Raw genomic sequence first — 26,779 nt, forward strand, 5'->3', positions numbered from 1 at the left:
TGGTCCCGGTGGTGATGGGCACACTGGGTGCCGTGCCAAAAGATCTCAGCCGGCATTTGGAAACAATAGACATTGACAAAATTACAATCTGTCAACAGCAAAAGGCCACCCTACTGGGATCTGCAGCATCATCCGAAAATACATCACACAGTCCTAGACACTTGGGAAGTGTTCGACTTGTGATTTTGTGAAACGAAATCCAGCATATCTATCTTGTTTGCTGTGTCATAATAAAATAATAATAATAATAATAATAATAATAATAATAATAATAATACATAGTCTGCTTTTGTCTCTTAAATGAGATTCAAAGTGGTTCACGACAACATTCATAGCAATGCAATTAAAAACCTACCAAATTATTATTAATGTCTTTCTGATGAAACTTGGGTTTCATTCACAAAATAATACAACTAATTGGAATCATAATACATTTTCTATACTTTACTTTTGTCTCTTAAACAAGATTCAGAGTGGCTTAAAACCACAGTCAAAACAGTGCAATTAAAAACCTACAATAATAATAATAATAATAATAATAATAATAATAATAATAATAATAATGTCTGCTTTTGTCTCTTAAATGAGATTCAAAGGGGTTCACAACAACATTCATAGCAATGCAATTAAAAACCTACCATAATAATAATAATATTTTTTATTGTTTGCTGTATCATAATAAAATAATATAGTCTGTTTTTGTCTCTTAAATGAGATTCAAAGTGGTTCAGAACAACATTCATAGCAGTGCAATTAAAAACCTACAATAATAATAATAATAAACGATAGTCTCTTTTTGTCTCTTAAACAAGATTCAAAGTGGCTCACTGCAACAGTTGGAATAGTGCAATTAAAAACCTACCAAAATGTTGTTGTTGTTGTTATTTTCCTTGTTTTAATAATAATAATAATAATAATAATAATAATAATAATAATAATAATAATAATAAATGATCGTTTCTTTTTGTCTCTTAAACAAGATTCAAAGTGGCTCACAACAACAGTTAAAATAGTGCAATTAAAAACCTACCAAAATATTGTTGTTGTTATTATTATTATTATTTATCATTATTATTTTCCTGGTTTTCTCCCAAATGGGACTCACAGCACCTTATATAGTACAGTATATAATATACATGGGGCGAAGCTTCCTCCACTGCTTCTTAAAAATTACACAACATTGCCTGGGTTCAGAGCCTGGATCACAACTCCCCAAATCCTCATTTTCATTGAAAGTGTGGATGCTGGGCCTTGCCATCAAAGTCTTAGCCTGAAGCGGGCAGTTTAAACTGGCCACAAGAGCCTTCTGTTTGGTGGCAGCTGGAGGGGAATTATGGGACCTGTTATTCCCCTGACAAAATAATGTTTTGACTATTCGGAAGCCTGGCTTGCTTGGGGATGCTGGGACCTGCAGTCTGAAAAAATAACCCTGTTTTGGGAGGATTGGCAAATAAAACGGGTGGCCTGCGGCTCCAGGACTGGAAAAATAACGACTAATTTTGTCATTTCCTGGACTTGAGGGTTTCCTCCCTCGAAGGGCTTCCCAAGAGGAAACGGAGAAGAAAAGGAATGTTTTCCACAGGTTTATTGGGGTTGGAACAAAGGGAAACAAGGGGACGGAGAAGATGAAGAGCAGATTGTGCGGCTCTTTCTTTGTGCAGCTCTTTTGTTGGGACTACAGTTCCCAAAATCCCCCAGCCAGCTATAGCTGGCTGGGGGATTTTGGGAGCTGTAGTCCCCCCAAAAAGGAAGCTAGGCCAGGAAAAGTGGATGATAAATCCCAGAATCTTCCCGCTAGTGTGTTTTGGGATTTGCAGTCCATAAAGTATCTCCTCCCACAAGTTCTGTTGGCTGTCCCCTCTTCCAAACTCTTCCCCACTTTCTATCATTGCAAGTAAATGAGGAGAATTGGTTAACGTTGACCTCAACCCCCAGAATCTTCCATTCAGTGGATTATGGAATTTGTAGTCCAAAAATCACATATATATATATATTTATTTCCCAGATTCTGATGAATACCTCTCTTCCCTTTTCCCATCAATCCATGGCCAAAGGAAAGTGACCATTGTGGCCACTGAATCTTGTTGCGTGAGAAAACCAGACCTGGGTCCTTGGGATATCTAGTTTACCTGGGCCAGGTCCCCACTCACTGAAGTCTCCTTTTTTCTCTTTTTTTCCCCTTTTCTTCCACTCTGCCTGCCTTCCTTCCCATTTTTCCTCTGGGAAGCCTGGCTTGTTAAAGGTACTTTGGAAAACTATGTTTCTCATGTATATAAATTCCCCTAAATGCTCCATGTTTTTCCTATGTGTTCCTATTTTGCCTATATGTTGTGTTAACCTAGTTTTATGCTCCTGAGATCCCCATTCCTTCCCTTTGTGGGAAACTTTGTTCCGGAACCCAAAGATGTCTTGCATCCCAAACAATTGCATAGCCTGGGGGAAAGAAACCAAGCTGGGAATTTCCTCATCATTTTCCAGCCTCACCAGTCTCTTGGACTTTACCTGGACATTGCAACACAATACTTCTATTCAGGCGGGGGAGATCACCTCTCCCCATCCTTGGGGAAGAACCAATTTCACCACACTGCACCTTTGATGAACAGGACCTCTCGCATCAGAAGGAAATCTGCATGTCTACAGCCAAACCCATCCTCTGTCATTTTTGCATGATTATATTAATATATGATGTTTTGTTTCTCTGGGATCTGGAACTGCTAGGCCAGCCCTATTAAGGGGCCATGCCATGTTCATCTCATAAGACAATAGCATTCCTGGGTAGGGTCAAAGAACCCCATTCATCGACACTTAATCATCCTTAGTTCCCAGCCCATGCTGGCCAGTGGCTGTGTGGTCAGAATTAGAGGCTTGGCTGCAGCCTATGTATAGAAAGGGCTGTGAAACTGTATTCTGGATGCTATCTACTTTGTGAATGTATCACTAGCTAGCATCTTATTTGCAGATAATAAAATCTTCCTTGGCTGAAAATCACCTTGCTTGCTGCCTAATTTCAATTGGGCCTGATCGGTATGCTCGCCACAGCAGGGACTCACTCACAATGGGCAGCTCAGGCGGATCACTTGCCTGGGTTTCTGCCAACAAGCTTCTCCCTGGTCTCACTACCAGGGGTTGCCTCCTCAAATGGGGCCAACAATCTCAGTCAGTGGATTCTGGGACCTGACATACGTACGTATGTTATTGTTGTTGTTGTTGTTCCCCTCCATACTCTGATGAACCCCCTTCTTCGCAAACTCTTTCATCTCATTCCAAGGCTAGGATTCAAGTTACTTTTCTCAAGCAGGAAGCCCACTCTCTGTGGATGTTGGGACTTGTTGTCACAAAGAAAAAAACACAACTTTCCCTCAGTTAAAAGACTGGGAAGGGGGCTGTTTTATAGGTTGGGATTTTACAAAGGTGAGAGATTGGTAACAAAGCCAGGTCCTTTTTTTTGGGGGGGGGGGGTCCCAAATATGAGATAAAGGGGAAGCGGAAGGGAAAGAGTGTTACAAAAAAGAAAAGCCCCGTGGAGAGAAAAGAGAGAGGAGGCACAATCTGGTTTTGATCATCCGGTCTAGTGCAGGCGCGACCCTCCTGCGGGGCAGGGAGCCGGTCAGAGGGGCGGGAGGGGGTCCTGGATGATGAAGCTCAGCCTCCGGTCCCCAAGACCCTCTCCCTGGCCCCCCAATCCCTTTTGGGTCTCGGCCCAGAAAGGAGAAGAACAGAGATATCCATCTTGCAGGGCCGGCCGGCAGATGAGGAACATCTGGGCAGAAATTTGGGGTCCATGGAAGAATTATTATTATTTTATTATGTCACAGCAAACAAGATAGACATGCTGGATTTCGTATCACAAAACCACAAGCCAAACACTTCCCAAGTGTCTAGGACTGTGTGATGTATTTCGGATGATGCGTGCAGATCCCAGTCGGGTGGCCTTTTGCAGTTGGCAGATCGTAATTTTGTCAATGTCTATTGTTTCCAAATGCCGGCTGAGATCTTTTGACACGGCACCCAATGTGCCCATCACCACCGGGACCACCTGCACTGGTTTCTGCCAGAGTCTTTGAAGTTCAGTCTTGAGGTCCTGACAGCGGCTGAGTTTTTACTGTTGTTTTTCGTCAATGCGACTGTCACCTGGGATGGCGACATCAATGATCCAAACCTTTTTCTTTTCCACAACTGTGATGTCTGGTGTGTTGTGTTCCAGAACTTTTGTCAGTCTGGATTCGGAAGTCCCACAGTATCTTTGCGTGCTCATTTTCCAATACTTTTGCAGGTTTGTGATCCCACCAGTTCTTTGCTGCTGGGAGGTGGTACTTGAGGCATAAGTTCCAATGAATCATTTGGGCCACATAGTTGTGCCTCTGTTTGTAGTCTGTCTGCAATTTTCTTACGGCAGCTGAGGATATGATCCATGGTTTCATCGGTTTCTTTGCACAGTCTGCATTTTGGGTCCTCAGCTGATTTTTCGATCTTGGCCTTAATTGCCTTTGTCCTGATGTCTTGCTCCTGGTCTGCAAGGATCAGGCCTTCTGTCTCCTTCTTCATCATCATCATCATTATTATTATTATTATTATTATTATTATTATTATTATTATTAATTGCCTTTGTCCTGATGGCTTGCTCCTGGTCTGCAAGGATCAGGCCTTCTGTCTCCTTCTTCATCATCATTATTATTATTATTATTATTATTATTATTATTATTATTATTATTAATTGCCTTTGTCCTGATGGCTTGCTCCTGGTCTGCAAGGATCAGGCCTTCTGTCTCCTTCTTCATCATCATTATTATTATTATTATTATTATTATTATTATTATTATTATTATTATTATTAATTGCCTTTGTCCTGATGTCTTGCTCCTGGGCTGCAAGGATCAGGCCTTCTGTCTCCTTCTTCAGGGTCCCATTCGTGAGCCAGAGCCAGGTCTTCTCCTTATCAGCTTTTCCTTCAATTTTGTCAAGGAACTTTCCATGCAGTGTTTTGTTGTGCCAGCTGTCAGCTCTAGTTTGTAGTGCGGTTTTCTTGTACTGGTTTGTTGTCTGCTGTGTTTTGAGGAGTTTCTGATTTTTGACTTCAATCAAAGCAGGTTCTTCACTTTGCTTTACATATTCTGCCAGGGCATTATTATTATTATTATTATTACCCTGTTTCCCCTAAAATAAGACATCCCCAGAAAATAAGACCTAGTAGAGATTTTGCTGAATTGCTAAATATAAGGCCTCCCCCGAAAGTAAGACCTAGCAAAGTTTTTGTTTGGAAGCATGCCCAAGGAACAGAACACCAGAGCATGCAGGATTGGTAAATGTGCGTACCATAGAATGTTGTACATGGAAATATTGGTAGTAATAAGAAATTCTTGATAGGATTCACAGTTTGTCTGGGTATGCTGGTTTGTGATGACAACTACTGCACAGTATATAATAAATGTTAATTTTTTTGTTCAACAATAAATGTGAATTTTTCTTCATGGAAAAATAAGACATCCCCTGAAAATAAGACCTAGCGCATCTTTGGGAGCAAAAATTAATATAAGACACTGTCCTATTTTCGGGGAAACATGGTATTATTGCCCTTTTTATTTCTCCCAAAGGAGACTCTAGTCTTTACCTATCATTATCATCATCATCATCATCATCCTCCTATCTCTTTCTCACTTGGGCTTCTTCCTTTGTTCTCCCAAATCCCACACCAAAGAAGCGCTTTTGGGCTCTCCTCCTCTTTGTGTCTCATTCCTCGCCCGCAAAATAATCCCAAATCCAGACTGAGATTTATTGGGGTGCGGAGGAAGAGAGCGGGCCGGCCTAATTCGAAACAGGCTGGGCTTTTTACGGCGGCCCAAAACCTGCCGGTGGGAGACTCTCTCTCCGGCCCCAGAAAGCGCTGCTCGGCTTCTCCTGCCCCGAATTCTGTCTGGAATCAATTTGGACGGAGAGCGGCTCACAGCAGACTTATGGAGTCGAGAAAGAGGCCTGGAAGGAAGGAAGGAAGGAAAGAAAGAGAAAAAGGAGAGATGCAATCAACCCAACACACAGAGACACAAAGAGAGGCAATAAATCCAACACATCAATGCAGAGCCCCATCCGGACAGGTTGCAAAAGCCATGGGAAAAGCTTCCCTTAAGGTGCATCTATGCCAGGAATGGGCAAACTGTTAGGAATGGTGGGAGTTGCAGTCCAAAACATCTAAAGAGGATAAAGTTTGCCCATGGCTGCTCTATACTATAGAATGAATGCAGTTTTGATACTACTGTATATACTCGAGTATAAGCCTAGTTTTTCAGCCCTTTTTTTAAGACTGAAAAAACCCCCCTCGGCTTATACTCGGATGAGGGTCCTGGTTGGCTTATATTTGGGTCAGCTTATACTCAAGAATATATGGTACATGTATTATTTTGCTCTATTATTATTGGTATTATTACATTTATTATTTTTCTCTATTATTGTTGCTACTGTTACATTTATTTTACTCTATTTTTATTATTATTAATAATACATTTATTATTTCACTCTGATCTTATTATTATTATTATTATTATTATTATTGCATTTATTATTTTACTCAATTTATTACATGTATTATTTTCCTGCATTTATTATTATTATTACATGTATTATTTTACTCTATTATTATTAAAAGAATGGATGCCTGCCATAGATGTGGGAGAAACGTCAGGAAGGAATGCTTCTGGAACATGGCCAGACAGCCCGGAAAACTCACAGCAACCCTGTGAGTCCGGCCATGAAAGCCTTCGACTACAGACATACATACATGCGCACACACACACACACATTACATTATATATATAGTGTTTTTTATATATACAGTAGAGTCTCACTTATCCAACATAAACGGGCCGGCAGAATGTTGGATAAGCAAATATGTTGGATAATAAGGAGGCATTAAGGAAAAGCCTATTAAACATCAAATTAGGTTATGATTTTACAAATTAAGCACCAAAACATCATGTTAGACAACAAATTTGGCAGAAAAAGTAGTTCAATACGCAGTAATGTTATGTAGTAATTACTGTATTTACGAATTTAGTACCCAAATATCACAATGTTTTGAAAACATTGACTACAAAAATGTGTTGGATAATCCACAATGTTGGATAAGTGAGTGTTGGATAAGTGAGACTCTACTGTATATATATATAGTGTTTTATATAATATTTTGCCGTATAGGCAAGGTTTGGAATGTATTCCCTTTTCACTTCTTCTGTCCTACAGTCGATTCATCTGCAGTTTCCTCTCTATCTGCTCCATGTGGTTCATCACAAACATAATTGTCAATAGATTTTCTTGTCTTACTTGGAAACTTATCCATTTTAGTGGCAATTGTCACCAGATTTTCTTAATTAGAATCTTATCCATTTTAGTGGCAATTTCTGCAACTCAATCAACTCATTGTGCAAAAAGTTATAGCAGTCCCAACTCTGTTGTGAGCGCACTCCTGTTGACAGTTGGGTGAGATGCCCCACTGGACATGGGAACGGCCTCAGCAGGATGACCACAGCCAGCCATTGTGGCCCAAAAGCTTTCCACAGCTCCCGGGTCTCGTGGAAGCCCCTTCCTGGCTGGCAAAGCCCACTGCGGCTGACCCTCCTGTTTCCTGCCCCAAGGCTGACCCTCTGGGCACGTGATGACTGCTGGCCAGGACAGATAAGCCAGGGACTGAGGATGAGGTCAGTGAGACTATTCACGGGTTCTCTGGCCACTGACCTCCCATAAAAAGTATGTATATGAGTCTGGGTTTCCATCAGGAGAAAGCGGTTTGGAGAGAAAGTGGCTTGGAGAGTCATCGGCCCCATCAACACTGCCATATACCGTAGAGTCTCACTTATCCAACATAAACGGGCTGGCAGAATGTTGGATAAGCAAATACGTTGGATAATAAGGAGAGATTAAGGAGGAGCCTATTGAACATCAAATTCAGTTATGATTTTACAAATTAAGCACCAAAACATCATGTTAGACAACAAATTTGTCAGAGAAAGTACAGTAGAGTCTCACTTATCAAACACTCAGTTATCCAACATTCTGGATTATCCAAGGCATTTTTGTAGTCAATGTTTCCAATACATCATGATATTTTGGTGCTAAATTTGTAAATACAGTAATTACTACATAGCATTACTGCGTACTGAACTACTTTCTCTGTCAAATTTGTTGTATAACATGATGTTTTGGTGCTTAATTTGTAAAATCATAACTGAATTTGATGTTTAATAGGCTTTTCCTTAATCCCTCTTTATTATCCAACATATTCGCTTATCCAACATTCTGCCGGCCCATTTACGTTGGATAAGTGAGACTCTACTGTAGTTCAATACGCAGTAATGCTATGTAATAATTACTGTATTTACGAATTTAGCACCAAAATGTCATGATGTATTGAAAACATTCACTACAAAAATGCCTTGGATAATCCAGAACGTTGGATAAGCGAGTGTTGGATAAGTGAGACTCTACTGTAATTCCATTTGAAACTGCACTTTAACTACTTTGAACTGTATGATATGACTCTATATACTGACCACATAATGCATTTTCAAGCTGCATTATATGGCCTTGGTCTGAGCTGGATTTGAACCCTGAACCTGCTTTTTTCAATAACAGTAGAAAATACAAGAGTGCTCCTGAGCAAATACAGAGTGCAGCTGAATGCCTGTGGTCTGTGAGGTTACATCTTATAATAAATAATAATAAAACTTTATTTATATCCTGCCACCCTCTCCCAGAGGGACTTGGGGTGGCTCACAAAACACTCAAAGTGTGACACAAAATACAAGTGCAAAACAAAACATACGCAATAAACAGTCGACACAACATCATAAATTCACGGAACCGCCTGATAAAAACAATATAAGACAACAATTGCTATTGATAAAACAGCAGTACTGTATACATTGTAGAATGAATGCAGTTTGACCCCACTTGAACTGCCATGCCTTGATGCTACGGATTCATGGGAGCTGTAGTTTTACGAGGCCTAAGGATGCATCCACACTCTAGAATTAATGGGGTTCAACACCTCTTGAACTGCCAAGGCTCCGTGGTGTGTAATCTTTGTCTGCCAAAGGATACTCATGCCTGCCCAAATGACAACTTCCACGATTCCATAGCATTGAGCCAAGTGGGGTCAAACTGTGTTAAATCAATAGTGTAGATGAGTCCAAAGAGAAACTGAGAGAGAGAGAGAGAGAGAGAGAGAGAGAGGTGCCTTGCTCCTGATCCTAGAAGGGAGATATAGCCCTTGGGACCAGTAGCCACTGATAGCAGTAATCTGCACCAGATTTGGCAAATCCCCTTCTGAAGCCCCCGAAACCGGCAGCCATTCCTGCAGCAATTTCCCCCAGTTTGGATGGAGAAAAGATCCCATCAGGCAGGGGAAAACTTGGGCCTTCCAGGGATTTTGGACTCCAACTCCCACAATTGCTAATCTTCCTAAGAGCTTAATAATAACAACAACAATAATAAACAGGCCCTGGCAGATTATGTGGAAGGCAGTCAAGAACCAGCATTGAGGGAAGTCAAGAGTAGTGAACTGCTTCAAGTGCAAAAGACAAAGAGTGAATACAGTAAAAACACAATCCAGAGCAGAAGAGAAAACTGGCGAAAGAAGGCTCTCCACGGACAATTCCTGGGAAAAATTGAGTCAAATTGACAAAGAAAAAACATGGCTGTGGCTCACAAAGGCGACGGAGGGCCTGATCCTGGCAACCCAAGAACAAGGCATGAGAACCAATGCTATCAAGGCTAAAATTGAAAAGTCGACGAGAGATCCCAAATGTAGACTCTGCAAGGAAGCAGATGAAACAATAGATCACGTCCTCAGCTGCTACAAGAAGATCGCACAGACAGACTACAAGCAGAGGCATAACACCATTGCTCAGAGGATTAATTGGAACTTGTGCCACAAATACCTTCTGCCTGCGACAAAGAACTGGTGGGATCGCAAGCTGGAAAAAAGTTACAGAGAATGAACATGTCAAGCTACTTTGGGACTTCCGAATTCAGGCAGACAGGGTTGGCGCAGGCTGGAGAGCAGCTGCAATGAATCACGGCAATGAATCACTCTGACCAGGAGGTCATGAGTTCGAGGCCCGCTCGGAGCCTGTGTTTGTCTTGTCTTTGTTTTATGTTAAAAGGCATTGAATGTTTGTCTATATGTGTAATGTGATCCACCCTGAGTCCCCTTTGGGGTGAGAAAGAAGGGCGGAATATAAATGCTGTAAATAAATAAATAAGACTCCTGACCTCATGACTGTGTTAAAAGACAAAGTCTGGATTGTCGATGTTGCAATCCCAGGCGACAGAAGGATTGAGGAGAAACAACTGGAAAAGCTGGCACGATATGAGGATTTAAAGATCGAATTGCAAAGACTCTGGCACAAGCCAGTCAAGGTGGTCCCAGTGGTGATGGGCACACTAGGTGCAGTGCCTAAAGACCTTGGCTTGCATTTGAATACAATCGGTGCTGACACAATCCCCACCTGTCCACTGCAGAAGGCCACCTGCCTGGGATCTGTGTGCATTATGCGCCGATACATCACACAGCCCTAGACACTTGGGAAGTGTCCAACATGTGATCCAATTCAACAGCCAACATAGTGTCTGGTGTGGACCCATCTCGTTGTGTTTCAAATAATAATAATAATAAAAGAGCGATGGCATCAGGGCAGCGGACAAAACAACAAAACAACAGGCCCCCCAACCTCGAAATCTGACAACACAACCCATCATTCACGGCTCTAGGTTGATACAACAAAAAGGAAAAGAAAAATAAAGTCCTAATTACAGGGAGAGGAATAATAGTTTTTATCCAATTGCTGCCAGTTAGAAGGCTAAGCTCCTCCAATTTGGTCTCCTAGCAACCCAATAAAAATAATAAAAAACACTAAAAAATAATTAAAAATACTAAAAAATAATACAATAAAATACTATAACAGAAAATAACTAAAAATAATACAAGAAAATAATAAAATATAATAAAAAGATAACTTACAATAAAAATTTTTTTTAAAAAAAATACAAATAATGTCAAATAAAAATTACACAACAATTTTTAACCACCACCACTTTGCCACAGCAACGCATGGCTGGGCAAAGCTAGTAATAATAATAAAAGAGCGATGGCATCAGGGCAGCGGACAAAACAACAAAACTACAGGCCCCCCAACCTCGAAATTTGACAACACAACCCATCATCCATGCCTCTAGGTTGATACAACGAAAAGAAAAGAAAAGAAAAATAAAGTCCTAATTAGAGGAAGAGGAATAATAGTTTTTATCCAGTTGCTGCCAGTTAGAAGGCTAAGCTCCGCTCACTTGGTCTCCTAGCAACCTACTCAGCCCAGGGGACAGGCAGATATAGGCCTCACTTAGGCCTCTTCCACAGATTATCAGATTTGAACTGGATTATATGGCAGTGCAGACTCGAGGCCCTTCCACACAGCTATATAACCCATTTAGAATCTTATATTATCTGCTTTGAACTGGATTATCTTGACTCCACGCTGCCATATAATCCACTTCAGTGTGCATACTAAACATAAAGACAACCATACAACAGACAGTCAATACCACCACTACCTCAACAATTTCTCACCAACACCACCAGACAAGGCCACAGCAATGCGTGGCTGGGCACAGCTAGTAATAATAATAATAATAATATTCTGGTTTTCTTTCCTTCCCAGAGGGCTAGTGTTCCTGATCCAGTCTGGGGATCCCTTCCAATGAGGATCACGGACACACACTCTTTTCCGGCCTCATCCTCCTTGCAGACGACGGTGTTGGTGTCTCCTTCCAAGGGAGGAAAAGGCAGGGAATGGTTTCCTGCAGGACGGCTGGAGCCAGGCAGGAAAGCGGCAGGAAAGGCGCCTCCTCGCCCGGGTCAGGAGCCGGGTTCCAGTGCCGTTGTCGTCCATATCGCCTCCCACGCTGCCTTCCAAGGAGGCATCTGCACTGCAGGATCGGTGGAGTTTGGTGCCACTTCAGTTGCCGTCATTCAAGGCTATGGAGTCCTAGGAGCTGTAGTTTGACGAGGCCTTGACATACTGTGTCCAGTTCTGGGTCTCGCCGTACAAGAGAGATCTTGACTCTAAACTGGACGGTGTCCGGAGGACGGCAACGGAAAGGATCAAAAGCCTGGAGACCGTGAATAATCCCACTGAGGAGCGGCTTAAAGAGCGCAGTCTGTTGAGCCTGCAGGAGAGAACACTGAAGCCCCTTCTACACTGCCATATAAAACAGATTATCAAAGCAGTTAGTTTGGATTTTATATGGCAGTGTAAATAATAATAATAATAATAATAATAATAATAATAATAATAATAATAATAATAGAAGACCTGGCTCTGGCTCACGAATGGGACCCTGAAGAAGGAGACAGAAGGCCTGATCTTTGCAGCCCAGGAGCAAGACATCAGAACAAAGGCAATTAATAATAATAATAATAATAATAATAATAATAATAATAATAGAAGACCTGGCTCTGGCTCACGAATGGGACCCTGAAGAAGGAGACAGAAGGCCTGATCCTTGCAGCCCAGGAGCAAGACATCAGAACAAAGGCAATTAATAATAATAATAATAATAATAATAATAATAGAAGACCTGGCTCTGGCTCACGAATGGGACCCTTAAGAAGGAGACAGAAGGCCTGATCCTTGCAGCCCAGGAGCAAGACATCAGGACAAAGGCAATTAATAATAATAATAATAATAATAATAATAATAATAATAATAATAGAAGACCTGGCTCTGGCTTACGAATGGGACCCTGAAGAAGGAGACAGAAGGCCTGATCCTTGCAGCCCAGGAGCAAGACATCAGGACAAAGGCAAGATCACAAAATCAGCTGATGACCCAAAATGCAGACTGTGCAAGGAAACCGACGAAACCATCGATCATATCCTCAGCTGCTGTAAGAAAATCGCACAGACAGACTACAAACAGAGGCACAACTAACTATGTGGCCCAAATGATTCATTGGAACTTATGCCTCAAGTACCACCTCCCAGCAGCAAAGAACTGGTGCGATCACAAACCTGCAAAAGTCTTGGAAAATGAGCACGCAAAGATACTGTGGGACTTCCGAATCCACACTGACAAAGTTCTGGAACACAACACACCAGACATCACGGTTGTGGAAAAGAAAAAGGTTTGGATCATTGATGTCGCCATCCCAGGTGACAGTCGCATTGACGAAAAACAACAGGAAAAACTCAGCCGCTATCAGGACCTCAAGGTTGAACTTCAAAGACTCTGGCAGAAACCAGTGCAGGTGGTCCCGGTGGTGATGGGCACACTGGGTGCCATGCCAAAAGATCTCAGCCGGCATTTGGAAATAATAGACATTGACTAAATCATGATCTGCCAACTGCAAAAGGCCACCCTGCTGGGATCTGCATGCATCATCCGAAAATACATCACACAGTCCTAGACACTTGGGAAGTGTTCGACTTGTGGTTTTGCGAAACGAAATCCAGCATATCTATCTTGTTTGCTGTGTCATACAACGTCGTTGTGTTGATAATAATAATAATATATTATTATTACTATATAATTATTATTATTATTATTATTATTATTGGTGCCATGCCAAAAGATCTCAGCTGGCATTTGGAAACAACAGACATTGACAAAATTACGATCTGCCAACTGCAAAAGGCCACCCCACTGGGATCTGCGCTCATCATCCGAAAATACATCACACAGTCCTAGACACTTGGGAAGAGTTCGACTTGTGATTTTGTGATACGAAATCCAGCATATCTATCTTGTTTGTGTGTCATAATAAAATATTATAAATAAGTGCATTTCTTACCTGTCTCTCTTCTCTCTTCTTTTACTTACCCTAAAAACACATAATCATCGTAAACATACAAAATGCATACATTCAAGCATGTTTCTGCAAAATGCATATATTAAAATGCACAGAACGAAGACTAAAGTACAATAAACACAAGGCAACTCCTAGGATTCCAAGAAAATCGAGCCCCTGGCAGTTCCAAGTGGGGCCAAAAATGCCTTCATCCCACACTGCAGGTCATTTTGAAATGAACCTGAAGGTGCATCTACACTGTAGAATGAATGCACTTTGACTCCACTTGGGTTGCCAGGGCTGAACGCAATGGGATTGGTAGTTTGATGGGAGCAGGAGAAGAAGACAAGCCTTGCGAAACTACAACTTCTAGGATCCCATAGCCTTTAGCCCTAGCAGTTTAAGGGCTGCATTCTTTCTGGGTAATGTTGTCGACCGCGTTTTAGGGGATCGGGCCCTTAAGGAGAGACCCGATCCGGTCCTGAGAGAACGGACCTTGGCGGAGCCAATAGGAAAATATGAGCCGCAATACAACCTGAAGCCGAAATGAAGAAGGTCCGCCAAAGTTGAAGGAAAATCCGCCAAGGAGTCTTTATTGAGCGATTCAGCTGAAGAGGACTCTAGTAGCGATCATTCGGTCTACTAGGGTACCATACAATCAACATAAAGCCATATTTATACAGAATTTCAGTCTGACAGCCCTTTGAATTTCCCGCCCTGCTCCCCCACCCATCTGATCGTTGATAGGCTAGAAAGTTGAACGAGGCGGGCTTTCGTTTCCCGCCTCGTTTCGTTGGCCCAATAGGAAGCTGCCTTTTGTCTCTACTCGGGCCAATCAGGAGAGAGAAGGCGGGAGTTATCGAAACAATGAGGTGACGGGACAGGAACTAGCGGATTAAGTCCTGCTAGACCGATTTCTAAAGGGTGCTTAATTTATTAATGGCAGCAATCAAGGGTGTCCGGGTTTCTGTCACGTATACAGATTTTAGATATGCCTTGGGGTGTCAGAGATGGAAGCAAAGATGGGTGGTGATGAGCCATATTGACAGGCTCTGCAGGGCGCCTTCCTGAGGTGTCCTGGTTTTTCCTTTGGGTGAGATATGACAATGTTTGCCTTGGGGCGAATCTCCTTTAGGTCAACACTCCGAATTCGGTGACTCAAGCCCTATATTGTCCATGCAATTTGAATTTGATTGAATTTAGCGGTGGCAGATTATCCTTTTGTTTTTGGGAAAGGAAGCCTGGGTCATAGGAAATGGGATAGGTTCTGGGGTTCATGTTGAGTTCAAAATATTTCCTATTTGATTTCATGTTTTGACAATTATATGAAATAAAATGAAAAATAAAATAAAGTTGGAATATAAACCATGCTGGGAAAAATACATATTTTCCGGGGATCCCAAAGAGTACAAATACATATAGGCAGATAGATAGATTTCATGGAAATAAGGGAGAATCCATAAAAGTGAGTTACATTGCATAAAGGGGAATCATGAATGATATAAACAATTGAAAATATTTGATAAGAACGAAGTTCATAACATCTGGAGAACCCAGCATGGAAATTCATAAAAGTGGAGTTTTAGCAGCATGATTTTACAATTCATGAAGTTGTTATCTCTTGCCTCAGAGTGCAGGGATAATCCACAGTAAACTCCAGTAAAAAGTCTCAATCACCTTCTACTATAAATATATGGAATATAGAACATAAAGTCTTGACTTTTGAACTATCTTTTACAAAGTCCTGGGGGGGGGAGGGTGGTCACCTCGATCACAGTAACGCGTTCAGACGTGCAGAGCAGCGACACGTGTCTTCCACGCCTGCCCTTCCCGCCTCGGCCGCCAGGGGGCGTCCAGCCAGCCCAGACCAAACAAGGAACAGGAAAGAGTTTCCAGGTGAGTTTTCTGCAAACCTCTTGCTCCCTCCCTTCCTTCCTTCCAAAATTTGCAGGTAGTGAGCTGAGTTTGGGTCTGAGGTTTCTGCAAACCTTTTGCCCCCTTCGACCTTTGGCAAAAAGAGTTTTATTGAAGGGTGTGTCTCCCTTTTAGTAATTTCTGCTCCCCCTCCTCTTTGCAAATCCTAGGAATTTCAGGGCCTTGCTAAACTACCCCTCCCAGGATTTGGCTGGAGAGAAAGAGTTTCTGGCTTGCATTTATTTGTGAGGGAAATGGTAAGAGAGAAAGAAGTTAGCCTTTAAGATATTGGGGTCCAATATTGGGATTGTTCTTTGCAAAGGAGGGCGGACAAGTCACTTTTAGTAGAGATAAAAATGTGTTATAATATTAATAATAATAATAGTTCCTTTCAATCTGCAGTATAGTGCATGTGTTCAGGCCCAATATCCTTTCCTATATATATATACTAGCTGTGCCCGGCCACGCGTTGCTGTGGCAAAGTGGTGGTGGTATTGGTTAAAAGTTGTTGTGGAATTTTTATTTGACGTTATTTGTATTTTTTAAATTAATTTTATTGTAACTTATCTTTTCTATTTATTATATTTTATTATTTTGTTGTATTATTTTTAGTTATTTTGTTATAGTATTTTATTGTATTAATTTTTTTAGTGTTTTTTAAATTATTTTTTATTGTATTATTTGTATTTATTTTATTTTGTATTCTTTTATTAACACTGGGCAGAGTGGGTTGCTAGGAGACCAAGTGGGCGGAGCTTAGCCTTCTAAGTGGCAGCAATGGGATAAAAACAATTATTTCTCTCCCTCTAATTAGGACTTTATTTTTCTTTGCTTTTTGTTGTATCAACCTAGAGGCGTGGATGATGGGTTGTGTTGTCAAATTTCAAGGTTGGGAGGCTTGTAGTTTTGTTGTTTTGTGGGTCACCGTGATGCCATCACTCTTTTATATATATAGATATATATATATTGTAGGGATCAAAAATATTCTACTTACACTGTAACCCTTCATACTATCCAAATCTCTTCATTGCATATTATTCTTATTATAGACATCATCATCATTATTATTATTATGTTTATTATGTTTATTATTATGATTATTTATTTCATCACTTTTAAACTTATTTATTATGCAGTGCTTTTGACACGAAAGAAATAAAATAAATAAATAAATAAATAAATTATAATTAAAATTAGTATTATTATTGGACGAGAGAAAAATAAATTAGCCTTGGCAAAGATATTGGGGTCCAATTTGGGAATATTCTTTGCAAAGGAGGGGGGACAAGTCACTTTGTGTCTTAGTAGAGATAAAAATGTATTATAATATTAATACAGTAGAGTCTCACTTATCCAACACTCGCTTATCCAACGTTCTGGATTATCCAACGCATTTTTGTAGTCAATGTTTTCAATATATCGTGATATTTTGGTGCTAAATTCATAAATACAGTAATTACTACATAGCATTACTGCCTATTGAACTACTTTTTCTGCCAAATTTGTTGTCTAACATGATGTTTTGGTGCTTCATTTGTAAAATCATAACCTAATTTGATGTTTAATAGGCTTTTCCTTAATGCCTCCTTATTATCCAACATATTCGCTTATCCAACATTCTGCCGGCCCGTTTATGTTGGATAAGTGAGACTTTACTGTGTATATATGTATATATATATATACTAGCTGTGCCCGGCCACGCGTTGCTGTGGCGAAGTATGGTGGTATGGGAAATAAAGTATTGAGGAATTTAAAGTAAAGGGTTCCCTGGGCTGAGTGGGTTGCTAGGAGACCAAGTGAGCGGAGCTTAGCCTTCTAACTGGCAGCAATTGGATAAAAACAATTATTCCACTCCCTCTAATTAGGACTTTATTTTTCTTTTCTTTTTGTTGTATCAACCTAGAGGCATGGATGAGGGATTGTGATGTCAATTTTCGAGGTTGTGGGGTGTTTACTTTTGTTGTTTTGTCCGCTGCCGTGATGCCATCACTCTTTTATATATATAGAGTGTAGGGATCAAAAATATTCTACTTACACTGTAACCCCTCATACTACCCAAATCTCTTCATTGCATATTATTCTTATTATAGACATCATCATCATCATCATCATTATTATTATATTTATTATTATTATTATTTATTTCCTCACTTTTAAATTTATTAATTATGCAATGCTTTTGACATGCAATAAATAAAATAAATAAAAATTATTATTATTATTATTATTATTATTATTATTATTATTATTATTATTATTATTATGGGACATAAGAGAAAAATAAATTTGCCTTGGCAAAGGTATTGGGGTCCAGTATTGGGAATATTCTTTGCAAAGGAAAAAATATATTTTTTTTTTGGAGGGGTCAAAATATTTTACTTACAATACTATCCAAATCTCTTCATTGCATATTATTATGATGATGATTATTATTATTATGGGACATGAGAGAAAAATAAATTAGCCTTTGCAAAAATATTGGGGTCCAATATTGGGATTATTCTTTGCAAAGGAGGGGGGACAAGTTTCTTTGTGCCTTAGTAGAGATAAAAATGTGATATAATATTAATAATAATAATAATTCTCTTCAATCTGCAATATAGTGCATGTGTTCAGGCCCAATCTCATATTTGGAGGGATCAAAAATATTTTACTTACACTGTAAACCCCCCATACTATCCAAATCCCTTCATTGCATATCATTCTTATTATTGACATTATTATTATTATTATTATTATTATTATTATTATTATTATTATTATTATTATTATTATTATTATGGGACATGAGAGAAGCCTCCCACAAGGATGGTAAAAACATCGAAACATCCTGGCAGTGTTCCCTGGGCAACGTCCTTGCAGACGGCCAATTCTCTCACACCAGAAGCGACTTGCGGTTCCTCAAGTCGCTCCTGACACGAAAAGAAAAAAATATTAGTATTATCATTATCATTGGTGAGTTCAAATGTATATTATTTATATATCTATTATAATGTTTAGTAATATATACACACATATATATAATTTATATTATAATTTTATTGGGGCGGAAGATGCACTTCTTGGCTCCTTAAAAAATAGGTTTTAAATTCCAATTCGTACTGTGGTTAGTGTCTTGCTAAGAAAAAAATAGCGGGTCAGGCATGGGCCAACTTGGGCCCTCCGGGTGTTTTGGACTTCAACTCCCACAATTCCTAACAGCCTTTCGGCTGTTAGGAATTGTGGGAGTTGGAGTCCAAAACACCCGGAGGGCCCAAGTTGGCCCAGGCCTGGTTTATATACATTATTATTAGCAGTTTTGAAGGAAACATTTTTTAGTTGGAAGAAAGATGGGATATAAATGATTATTATTGTACTATTATTAATGCCGGGAATAATTATTATTATTTCAATTGGTTTTAAAGGTTTTATCTGTTTGTTTTAAATATTTAATCCTATTTCGATGTTCTTATGTTTTTGGGGTTTTGAATTGCATTCCTTTGGTTTCACTGTAAGCTGCTTTTGAGTCTCTTTTTTAGAGAGAGAAAGTGTGTTATAAATAATAATAATAATTATAATAATAATAATAATAATATTTTTAATTGGGTAAACCTTTTTTAGTGGAAGATGCCCCTGTGGACTCCCTTAAAATGTATAAGAACAGGAAGGAGAAGAAAATGGGATATTATTATTATTATTATTATTATTATTATTATTATTATTCGTAGTAGTAGTAGTGAGTTGCTGTGAGTTTTCCAGGCTGTCTGGCCATGTTCCAGAAGCATTCTCTCCTGACGTTTTACCCACATCTATGGCAGGCATCCTCAGAGGTTGTGAGGTCTGTTGGAAACTAGGCAAGTGGGGTTTATGTATCTGTGGAATAATGTCCAGGGTGGGAGAAGGAACTCTTGTCTGTTGAAGGCAAATGTGAATGTTGCAATTGGCCACCTTGATTAGAATTAAATAGCCTTGCAGTTTCAAAGCCTGGCTGCTACCTGTCTGGGGGAACCCTTTTTTGGGAGGTGTTAGCTGGTGTTAGAAGCCATTGAAATCCACAAGAAGCATGTGGACAATTTCAGCGGAAAGGAGGAAACAATGAAAGTGAACACTATCTGGCTCCCAGTATATAAAAAAAAACCTAAAATCAGGACAGTAAATGACAAACAACACTCAGAAAACAGGAATTCCAGAAAGAAAACAATCAGGGCCAGCTAACACCTCCCAACAAAGGATTCCCCCAGACAGGAAGCAGCCAGGCTTTGAAGCTGCAAGGCCATTCAGTGCTCATCAAGGTAGCTAATGGCAGCATTGACACTTGCCTCCAACAGTCAAGAGTTCTTTCTCCCACCCTGGACATTATTCCACAGATATATAAACCCCACATAATTACAGTATTTACATCACAATGTATTGAAAACATTGACAATGTATTGTCAATGTATTGAAAACATTGACTACAAAAACTTTAGTTACTAACAAATTGACTACAAATAAAGATAGAATTGCATAAAATGAACTTACAGTAACAACATTGTTGGAAATTAAATCCATAAAAAGTTAAGTCCTTGCTGCCTAGAGAAACAGCTGTGGATCAGGCGGGAGGCAGACTGCATTGGATAATCCAGAACGTTGGATAAGTGAGACTCTACTGTAGTAGTGTTAGTGGAACATTTTAAAGGGGGAAGATGCACTTCCGGACTCCTTAAAATGTAGAAAAAGGGGGAGAAGGAAACTGGATATTATAAATAGTAATACAATACAGTAGAATCTCACTTATCCAACATAAACGGGCCGGCAGAATGTTGGATAAGCGAATATGTTGGATAATAAGGAGGGATTAAGGATAAGCCTATTAAACATCAAATTAAGTTGTGATTTTACAAATTAAGCACCAAAACATCATGTTATACAACAAATTTGGCAGAAAAAGTAGTTCAATACGCAGTAATGCTATGTAGTAATTACTGTATTTATGAATTTAGCACCAAAATATCACGATATATTGAAAACATTGACTACAAAAATGTGTTGGATAATCCAGAATGTTGGATAAGCGAGTGTTGGATAAGTGAGACTCTACTGTAATTATATTTATTAATATTAATAGTAATAGTAATACAATAATTATATTAAGATAAAGGTAAAAGTTTCCCCTGACGTTAAGTCCAGTCATGTCCAACTCTGGGGGTTGGTGCTCATCTCCATTTCTAAGCCAAAGAGCCGGCGTTGTCCGTAGACACCTCCAAGGTTATGTGGCCACTGGCATGACTGCATGGAGAGCCGTTACCTTCCCGTCAGAGTGGTACCTATTGATTTACTCACATTGGCATGTTTTCGAACTGCTAGGTTGGCAGGAGCTGGAGCTAACAGCGGGTGCTCAATCCACAGGTTCAGCAGTTCAGCGCTTTAACACACTGTGCCACTATTAATTAATATTAATATTAATAGTAATACAATAATTATATTAATTAATATTAATATTAATAGTAATACAATGATTATATTATTAATAGTAATACAATGATTATATTAATATTAATAATAATACAATAATTATATTAATATTAATAGTAATACAATGAGTATATTAATATTAATAATAATACAATAATTATATTAATATTAATAGTAATACAATGAGTATATTAATATTAATAATAATACAATAATTATATTAATATTAATAGTAATACAATAATTATATTAATTAATATTAATAATAATGCAATAATTATATTAATATTAATAGTAATACAATAATTATATTAATTAATATTAATAGTAATACAATAATTACATTAATTAATATTAATAGTAATACAATAATTACATTAATTAATATTAATAGTAATACAATAATTACATTAATTAATATTAATAGTAATACAATAATTATATTAATTAATATTAATAGTAATACAATAATTATATTAATATTAATAGTAATACAATAATTATATTAATATTAATAGTAATACAATAATAGTGGGGTGTTTTGGAGGGGGTAGGTGCAGTTCTGGACTCCCTAAAAAGAGGAGTGGGTTATACAGTAGAGTCTCACTTATCCAACATAAACGGGCCAGCAGAACGTTGGATAAGCGAATATGTTGGATAATAAGGAGAGATTAAGAAAAAGCCTATTGAACATCAAAATAGGTTATGATTTTACAAATTAAGCACCAAAACATCATGTTATACAACAAATTTGACAGAAAAAGTAGTTCAATACGCAGTAATGTTATGTTGTAATTACTGTATTTACAAGTTTAGCACCAAAATATCACGATATATTGAAAACGTTGACTACAAAAATGCGTTGGATAATCCAGAACGTTGGATAAGCGAGTGTTGGATAAGTGAGACTCTACTGTACAATAATTATATTAATTAATATTAATAGTAATACAATAATTACATTAATTAATATTAATAGTAATACAATAATTACATTAATTAATATTAATAGTAATACAATAATTATATTAATATTAATAGTAATACAATAATAGTGGGGTGTTTTGTGGGGGGTAGGTGCAGTTCTGGACTCCCTAAAAAGAGGAGTGGGTTATATGTGATACACAAGAAAAGAGACTTTTCTAAACTAATTTTCCCTGACTTTTCTTCATTTTTATTTTTATTTTTTGGGGGGTCTGCCCCCCACCCCTGGGCCCCCGAAGCCCCTCCAACCCGGATCCACTTCTCCGCCCTCTGCTCCCCCTTTCCTCCTCTTTCTTTCTTTCTTTCTTTCTTTCTTTCGTTCTTCCTTTCTTTCCCTGGACCCAATGGAGAACTTCTCCCCCTCTCTCCCCACATTGCTGCCTGCTTCTTCTTTTTTTGGGGAGGTGGGGGGTGTTCCTTTGTCCAGACTCCAGAGGAGAGAGAGAGAGGCATTCTGCCTTTCCGGACTTTCTGGTTTTGGAAGAGAGAAGGCACAGAGCGAGAGAGGGTGCAGAGATCCATCTGTGTGTGGATTTATTTGAATTATTCTCTCCCCTTTTGAATTAAAAGGGAGGTGGTGGTGGGTGTGTGTGTGTGGGGGGGGGTCTTACTTCAGATCCTTTGTCTGGTCCCGGGACGCAGGCATTGGATTGCTTTCCACTGGCGTCATTGGCTTCCTTTGCAGGAGGAGGAAAAAAAAAATCCCAGAGAAGTAAGTTCCACGGGAGGAGAGACTTGGCGCTTTCTTTGCTCTTGTCTTCTCCCACTTATTTTCCATCTAAATCAAAAAAGAAAGATATATTTTTAGTTTCTGTAATGGATGATTTCTGACTTTGGGATGCCTCTATTTTTCTCCTCCCAAGATACAAGATCCGCACTTTCCCCCTAAATCAGAAAAAAGAAAAAAGAAATATTTTTAATTTCTATAATAATGGATGATTTCTGACTTTGGGATGCCTCTATTTTTCTCCTCCCAGGATACAAGATCTGCATTTTCCCCCTAAATCAGAAAAAAGAAATATTTTTAGTTTCTATAATGGATTGATTCCTGACTTTGGGATGCCTCTATTTTTCTCCTCCCAGGACACAAGATCCGCACTTTCCCCTTAAATCAGAAAAAGAAGAAATATATATATATTTAGTTTCTATAATGGATTGATTTCTGACTTTGGGATGCCTCTATTTTTCTCCTCCCAGGATACAAGATCTGCATTTTCCCCCTAAATCAGAAAAAAGAAATATTTTTAGTTTCTATAATGGATTGATTTCTGACTTTTGGATGCCTCTTCTTTCCTCCTCCCAGGACACAAGATCTGGATCGGGACTGCTTTGCGAACCTTTTGTGCTTCAAGGAGAATCATTGCAAAGGAAAAAGGCTGCATTTTCAAGGAAAGTTTCTAACAGAGGAGGGGTCTCTCTAAACTTTTCCATATGGACCTGGAGAGTGCGATCTCCTCCTCCCCTTTCTAGAGCAAAAACAGACGGCGGCTTTGAGAGAGAAATGGGTCTGGCTCCACGCTCTTATTAATGTGGATATTTTCCTCCCGTCTTGCACGAGGATTGTATTTTTCCATTTTTCGGAAAGAAGAAGCAAATCTCTCCTTCTGTCTGTGTCTGGATTCCGCCGCTGCCAGATGAAGTTCTCCTGTTGGGAGGATTAATTTTGATTTTTCTTTCATGACTCTGCCTGGGATCGGGGGATTAAGGGCGTCTCTGGGATCCCTGAAGCCGCTGGGGGGGACTCTGCCCTCCCACCGAGACCCCCGAGAGAGAGGAGACGGAGGCCGGACCCCTCCGCTGAGACCCCCGGAGCCATGCGGGGCTGGCTTCTTTGCCTCTGGGTGCCCCTCGCAGCCCTGGCCGTGGAAGGTAAGGACACACAGCACCCCAAAACAGGGCCTTTGGGGAAGGGTCTTCAATTGGGGGTGCCTGGGGGTCCAACCCCTCAAAGCCCACCTCTCCTGGCATTGGACTCTGGACTCCTTTGGGGAGTGGGTGCTTCTTCCTTGGGGGGCATGGGGAAGGGATCAAGGCATCAGTGAAATAATACACATGAATTATTGGGGGGCTTGGATCTACCACCCCGAAATCCCACCTCGTGGGTCAATCATTTGGCATTGGATTCAGAACTTTGGAAAGTGGGTCTTTATTTTGGCATTGAGCTGAGGTGGGCACAAACCTCCACAGGGTTTCGGGAAGAGGGTTGGGGCGTCCTTAGCGTGAATCCAACCCCATCTTACTTGGTATCGAATGCAGGAAAGTAGGCCTTTATTTTTTTTTGGGGGGGGGGTATGAATAGAGGTGAAAGTGAGGGGCATTTGGGACAATTTGATGAATTAAAGGGGTCTTCGAGGGTCTAGGGCTTGGATGGAACCCCCAAAAGCCAACCTCGTGAGTCATTGGCTTGGCATTCAGTTCAGTATTTGTTTGGAAAGTTGGAGATGGAGAAAGAATGGGGGTGAAGGTAAAGGGTTGCAGCCCCTTCAAAGGGGCATTTGGGGAAGGGGCAGAATAGGGAGGTGGGGGGTAGAGCTTGGATCTACTCCACAAAAGGCTCACATAATAATAATAATAATAATAATAATAATAATAATAATAATAATAATAATAATAATAACAATAATAATACTCAGCCGCTATCAGGACCTCAAGATTGAACTTCAAAGACTCTGGCAGAAACCAGTGCAGGTGGTCCCGGTGGTGATGGGCACACTGGGTGCTGTGCCAAAAGATCTCAGCCGGCATTTGGAAACAATAGACATTGACAAAATCACCATCTGCCAACTGCAAAAGGCCACCCTACTGGGATCTGCACACATCATCAGAAAATACATCACACAGTCCTAGACACTTGGGAAGTGTTCGACTTGTGGTTTTGCGAAACGAAATCCAGCATATCTATCTTGTTTGCTGTGCCATACAACGTCGTTGTGTTGATAATAATAATACAAAATAATGGTGGTCCCGGTGATGATGGGCACACTGGGTGCCGTGCCAAAAGATCTCAGCTGGCATTTGGAAACAATACACATTGACAAAATCATGATCTGCCAACTGCAAAAGGCCACCCTGCTGGGATCTGCACGCATCATCCAAAAATACATCACACAGTCCTAGACACTTGGGAAGTGTTCGACTTGGGATTTTGTGATATGAAATCCAGCATATCTATCTTGTTTGCTGTGTCGTACAATAAAATAATAATAATAATAATAATAATAATAATAATAATAATAATAATAATAATAAACAACTTTATTTTTATATCCCACCCCATCTCCCCGAAGGGACTCGGGGCGGCTCACAACAGGGACAAGCCCGAAACAGCAACACAACAGATTTGACAAAAACCTAAAAACATTCCAACGATACACAAAATAAAATAATGGACAATACATTAAAATCCAAGCAGATAAAATGAGAGTAATTAAAAGCAAACCAGCTGAGGTGAGCACAAACCTGGGAAAAGGGCTAATTTGGGGCGTCCTTAGCGTGACTCCAACCCCACCAAAGCCCACCTTGCTTGGTATCGAATGCAGGAAAGTAGGCCTTTATTTGGGGGGGTAAATATGAATAGGGGTGAAAGTGAGGCAGTAATACCCCTCCAGAGGGGCATTTGGGACAATTTGATGAATTAAGGGGGTCCTTGGGGGTCTAGGGCTTGGATGGAACCCCCAAAAGCCAACCTCGTGAGTCATTGGCTTGGCATTCAGTTCAGTATTTGTTTGGAAAGTGGGAGATGGAGAAAGAATGGGGGTGAAGGTAAAGGGTTACAGCCCCTTCAGAGGGTCATTTGGGGAAGGGGCAGAATAGGGAGGTGGGGGGGCAGAGCTTGGATCTACTCCACAAAAGGCTCACATAATAATAATAATAATAATAATAATAATAATAATAATAATAATAATAATAATAATAATACAAAATAATGGTGGTCCCGGTGATGATGGGCACACTGGGTGCTGTGCCAAAAGATCTCAGCCGGCATTTGGAAACAATAGGCATTGACAAAATTACAATCTGCCAACTGCAAAAGGCCACCCGACTGGGATCTGCGCACATCATCCGAAAATACATCACACAGTCCTAGACACTTTGGAAGTGTTCGACTTGTGATTTTGTGAAACGAAATCCAGCATGTCTATCTTGTTTGTTGTGTCATACAATAAAATAATAATAATAATAATGGCTTATTTTGGGGGGGATATTGATAAGTAATATTGATAAGACCCCACGACTGGAAGACCATCATCCTCAAACTACTAAGCCCATCTTGCTTGGCATTGAGCTCAGGAGTCCCTTGGAAAGTGGGTGCTTCTATGGGGAAGGAATGGGGCTCAAAGGTGAATTGGTACCTAAGGCTCATTTGGGGCAGGGGTCCTTGAGGGTTCAGAGCCTGGATCAAACCCCCAAAGTCTACCCATCTTCCCTCTAGATTTCCTTTGGAAATGGTTTGTTTGGGTTGAGAAGGAATGGTGTGAAGGTGGGGCCAAGAGAAGCCCCTCCAGGGGAGCATTTGGGGCAGGGGTCTCTCTTGAGGGGGTCAATAATAATAATAATAATAATAATAATAATAATTCAAAGACTCTGGGAAAAACCAGTGCAGGTGGTCCCGGTGGTG

General features: G+C 39.9%; 1 protein-coding gene and 1 long non-coding RNA gene across 6 annotated transcripts in view; one reads left to right on the forward strand and one right to left on the reverse strand.

The window, feature by feature from the left end:
- Positions 1 to 2,158: 2,158 nt before the first annotated feature.
- The window catches only part of LOC134292447 (uncharacterized), a 30,210-nt gene continuing 5,589 nt past the window's right edge, over positions 2,159 to 26,779 (reverse strand). Inside the window, exons 2-3 of the long non-coding RNA XR_009999696.1 lie at positions 22,773 to 22,939; positions 2,159 to 5,970 (exon numbers count right to left, since the gene is read on the reverse strand). This is a non-coding gene — a long non-coding RNA (uncharacterized LOC134292447). The remainder of the gene's footprint in view (positions 5,971 to 22,772; positions 22,940 to 26,779) is intronic.
- Positions 15,777 to 26,779, forward strand: part of ephb4 (EPH receptor B4) — a 114,695-nt gene continuing 103,692 nt past the window's right edge. The window contains exons 1-2 of one of the 5 annotated variants that reach the window (XM_062957444.1): positions 15,777 to 16,001; positions 23,465 to 24,030. In XM_062957444.1, the coding sequence (XP_062813514.1) occupies positions 23,976 to 24,030 (55 nt within the window). In that variant the 5' untranslated portion in view covers positions 15,777 to 16,001; positions 23,465 to 23,975. Of the gene's footprint in view, positions 16,002 to 22,586; positions 22,686 to 22,735; positions 22,874 to 22,929; positions 24,031 to 26,779 lie in introns of those variants that run through there. The other 4 variants (XM_062957448.1, XM_062957445.1, XM_062957446.1 and 1 more) reach the window with 4 other exon arrangements.

The sequence above is a fragment of the Anolis carolinensis genome, chromosome 6 (genome assembly GCF_035594765.1).
Source record: "Anolis carolinensis isolate JA03-04 chromosome 6, rAnoCar3.1.pri, whole genome shotgun sequence".
Classification (NCBI taxonomy): Eukaryota; Metazoa; Chordata; class Lepidosauria; order Squamata; family Dactyloidae; genus Anolis; species Anolis carolinensis.